At 38.3% G+C, this 4319-nt stretch overlaps 1 protein-coding gene across 1 annotated transcript; it reads right to left on the bottom strand.

Annotated features, from left to right (window-relative positions):
• Nucleotides 1-360: 360 nt before the first annotated feature.
• On the bottom strand, nucleotides 361-4111 carry LOC122547690 (zinc fingers and homeoboxes protein 1-like). The gene has a single exon (XM_043686288.1). The coding sequence runs from the start codon at nucleotides 3847-3849 to the stop codon at nucleotides 1135-1137; it is 2715 nt and encodes a 904-aa protein (XP_043542223.1). The 5' UTR covers nucleotides 3850-4111; the 3' UTR covers nucleotides 361-1134.
• Nucleotides 4112-4319: the final 208 nt, after the last annotated feature.

Below are 4319 nucleotides of genomic sequence, written 5' to 3'. Positions count from 1 at the left end.
CATCATACACAAAATACACTGCAAGGACTGCAACAAATATTACATTGGACAAATCAGCAAAAAACTAGCCAGCAGGATATGTGAGCACCAACTAGCCACCAAAAGACATGACCAACTATCACTGGTATTCATATACACAGACGAAGAGGGACACCAGTTCGATTGGGACAATAAATCCATTCTGAGACAGCCTAAAGTAAGACATGCACAGGAATTCCAAGAGGCCTGGTATTCAAACCGGAACTCCATTAACAAACAGATTTTGCCATTTAGCAACCTCTCAGAAACAGAACTGCAAGTGATAGCACCCACCACAACAAACCAAGACATAAAAATTGCAAGCGGGACAGAACACCAATGCTTCATCAGAGGCTCACTGATAATGTTACCTACTATTGTGACAAAATGTCTGAGAACAAATCAACCAGTTCAGCGAACAAACTTGTATCTCATACCACAAAGTAATTAACTGCACATGCTCTTCATTGTTTGCAAAATAGAAAAGATCTAATCATTTCCAGTATCTAGGTCCATTCAAACAGATGGAATAAAAGCTATCCTCAGATCTGTTAAAAGTTCCAGGTGACACAAATCCTAAAAGGGTATGTAGTTGTAACTGATATGGTTTCTCAGACAAAACTATCCATGCGGTACAACATCTAAAAAGTGGTGATATAATTCATTTTGCAAATCAGGAAGTGCTATTGCATTGCAGAGACAGTTTTAGATAGTAACTTACACTTGTGCCCTCTTAATTCAGCTGCGTGATCCCAAATTAAACATTATTTTAAATTCAATATGCAATATTGCTTTAATATGCAGACACCCAAGTATCTGTCAATAAATATAAATGTAATATCAATTGGTATACTCCGTGAGATGCTTTAAGTCACTTATTCAAAAGCCATTCAATTGTAAAATGTTCTATTGTATTATATGTATTTCTATCCTGAATTAATATTTTGATAGAATAGCACAGGAATTAATAAAGCAAATGATTCACTCAAAGTCGGCAGCATCAAAAGTGTTTAGATAAACATTCTTCTTTCAGTATTACACTGAAGTATAATTTCTACATGTGGTTCTACATCAGTTTCAAGTGAACATAAAAAAAGTTATTTCCATAACTCACATTCATATTTTTGAATTCTCTATAGAGAATTGATCATCAGCTTCCATTACTTGGTTGTGTTTTTGTGAAGGAGGCTTCCATACGTCACTGCTACCACTTACATCAGAGGCATCATCCTCATCTTCCTGGCTAGCATTCTCTTCCCCAGGCCAATCTTCATCCTCTTCAAGTGCTTCATTTTTCTCATCGTCACCAGGGTACTGTCCATCTGAATTATTGCTCTCAGAAGCTCCACTTTCTGTTTGCTTTTGTACAAACCATTCCCTAATGCTCTCATAACTCATTGATGATCTTGCAACAAGATCGTCAAGGTCCTCTTCATTTAAATATTTGTGTTTCAAATAGTACTGTTCAAGAACATTTTTTCCTGAAGAAGCGTGGCTTGAAGATACTTTGCCGGTTGATATTCCACTCCAGCTGTTTGCCCTTCCAGTACCTCTGAGCCTTCCTCTTCCTCGTGATCTACCTCTTGATCGACCTCTGCCTTTATACTTTTTGTAGTACACTTGGGTTTGACCATTTTGGCTGTCCACATTTCCAGTTTGATAGTAGTAGTACCACTTCAGGTTTCCATTTTTCCAAGCATATCTGGTATCTCCAAACCAACTTACTATATCAGTTCTGGCCAGTCCACTCTCTGCTGCTAATCGGTCATATTCCTCTGGGGAGGGCCACTGTGTGCGAACAAATGCACTTTTAAGGAGATGTAGTTGCTCTGGAGTTTTCTTATATAACCGACTAGCTGCAGCAGCCATTACCCTTGGTATTGCTAGTCCACTTGCCAAAGATGTAGTATGAATTTGTCCATAACTGGATTTGGCAGATACCCCTTCAGACTCTTTGCCTTTAATGTCAACCTCATTTCCAACTGCTTTTCCATTCTCCTCGTTTTTGTCTTCTGAACTTTTAGCTTTCCTTCGTTCACAGAACCAGACATCAATCTCCCTCCTTGTGAGTTTTGTATCAGTCCTTAGCTTGTTAACCTCATCGTCAGTAGGGAACGGATTTAAAAGGAAACTTTCTTCGAGGAGATGAAGCTGCTCTACCGTTTTCTCTTTGAACTTCTGTGGAGTAAAATCAGGGAAAGCATTTCGCCCATGTTTGCGCTGTTGATTTATTACAAGGGATTCTGGTGTTGTTTCATCACCAGAATCTAAAACAATAGTACTACTGACCTCAGGAACATTGACATTTTGATTACATCTTGAGTTCCTGTGATTATATCTCGTGTCACTGAACCACTTCTTTATATCACCCCTTGAGAGGCCGGTTACTTGTATAATTCGAGCAATCTCTGCATCACTGGGAAATGCATTTCTATTGAAACTGGCTTTTAGTTCTGTCAGTTGCTCTTTTGTCTTCTTGAGGCGAACACCATATGGATCCATGGCTGGGGCAGAAACAAGAGAACCTCCTTGTGTAGCAATCTGAGGAAACTGTGCATTGTTTGCCCGTTTTGCTTCTGGACCTGTATCTCCTTCCTGTGCTCTGCGTTTTTGCCACTGAGGCATTTGATTTGCAACTCCTGCAACACTGACTGTAAGTGGAGAATTTCCAGCAATTGCATTTGTATTAGCAACCTGTGCTAAGACAATGCCTGGCTGGCCAACTATCTGACAAGGCTGAAGAATGTGTTGCAATCCATTAGCTGATGTTGAAATCTGTGCTGGTATGACAGTAATTGTTTGTGGTATGGTGTGCACACGTCCATTGAAAAGTTTCTTCTTGGCATCATCCACCTCCTCTGGGGTCCAACTGATGCCATGCTTGAGGCGCTGAGCCGTGAACCAGATTTTAATCTGTTCCTCTGCATATTTTGTCTGAGTCTTTAGTGTTGCAACTTCTGATGGTGTGGGATAAGGAAATTTGTTGAAGGAGTTCACAAGGTGAGTATTTACATCCATATTAGTGTTATAAGTTGGAATGCTATTTACAGGTATCATAACTTTTGGAACGAAATTAGTTGCTGGAGATGATATCACTTGACTTACACCTACTGAATCAAGTATTACTCCATTTGTTTCCTGGTTAATACAAATTCTACTGGTATTGGTCGATCCGGAGACTGAGTTGGTCCCCAGTGTCTCATTGTTTTCTTGATCAGCAGTAAATTCATCTACTAAACTAGAAGACAAAGAAATTCTTTTGGTCTCAGTTTTATTTTTAATCATTTTCATAATTGGAGTTTTACTTATTGAAATTCCTGTTGGGGTACTTTCAGTGTTTTCTGCCTGGTCTTCATTTGCAGAACCACTACTGCTACTTGATTCTTCAACAGTCTGTTCAAAGACAGTTTGATTATTGTGTTTTACCATTTTAAGCTTAAAGTTAATTTCACCTGAATGGTATCTGGCATTGTGATCATTTAGAGTATCATATCTTTTGGTTGTAAAATTACATTCCACACAGAAGTAGGATGGATTAAGAATGACATTTGGGTGCTTTGAGTCAACATGCAAAGTAAATTCATTCAAGTCTTGTGTTTCAAAAGTGCAATATTTACATTCATAGCCTCCTTCAAGTCTCTTAATTTGGATATCTTGCACTTCTTTTTCTGGAAGATTCTCATCATCGATTACTGCACCATCTGCTGTCAAGCTCTCATCAGAAATATCTGGAGGCAGATCAACTGTAATCATGTCCAATTCTGGGTCTTGGTCCAGGATCTCACTGGCAGGAACCATGCAAGGAATTTTAGATTTCCTTTTACTGGCCATGCTCAGTGGTAAAAAAATTGAATGTTTTTTCAACAACTACAGAACCACTGGAAATTGATCTATTTTCACTGATATTGTGCTGGTGCACCTTCCCACAGGCAGTAGCTCTATCACATGGTATTCATCTGTAAATAAAAGTAAAGAAAACATAACTTTGGGATTATAAATAAAAATTGTTTAACTGTATTGAAATTCAAGACCATCATTTTGATGCATTACATAGGAATATAAATGCATTAAAGATTGAAGTTTCCTGATCTCAACAGCATTCATATGACATGAAAGATCACATATTTAGCTACAGAAAGGGAGAGCAATTTTAAAAGGTATTGTCAATGTATTCCATCAATTTCCTTGCAGGTTGCTTGTGGTACATCTACAAAAAAAAAATCACTGAAGCACATGGGAGACATTTAAGTCCAAATTCAAAGAAGAATCATATGACTGACTCAGAGCATTTGAGGTCTGAG

This window comes from Chiloscyllium plagiosum, unplaced genomic scaffold, assembly GCF_004010195.1.
Source record: "Chiloscyllium plagiosum isolate BGI_BamShark_2017 unplaced genomic scaffold, ASM401019v2 scaf_3853, whole genome shotgun sequence".
NCBI classification, from domain to species: Eukaryota; Metazoa; Chordata; class Chondrichthyes; order Orectolobiformes; family Hemiscylliidae; genus Chiloscyllium; species Chiloscyllium plagiosum.
The sequence above is the reverse complement of the archived record's forward strand: the minus strand, read 5'-3'. Positions and strand labels throughout refer to the sequence as shown.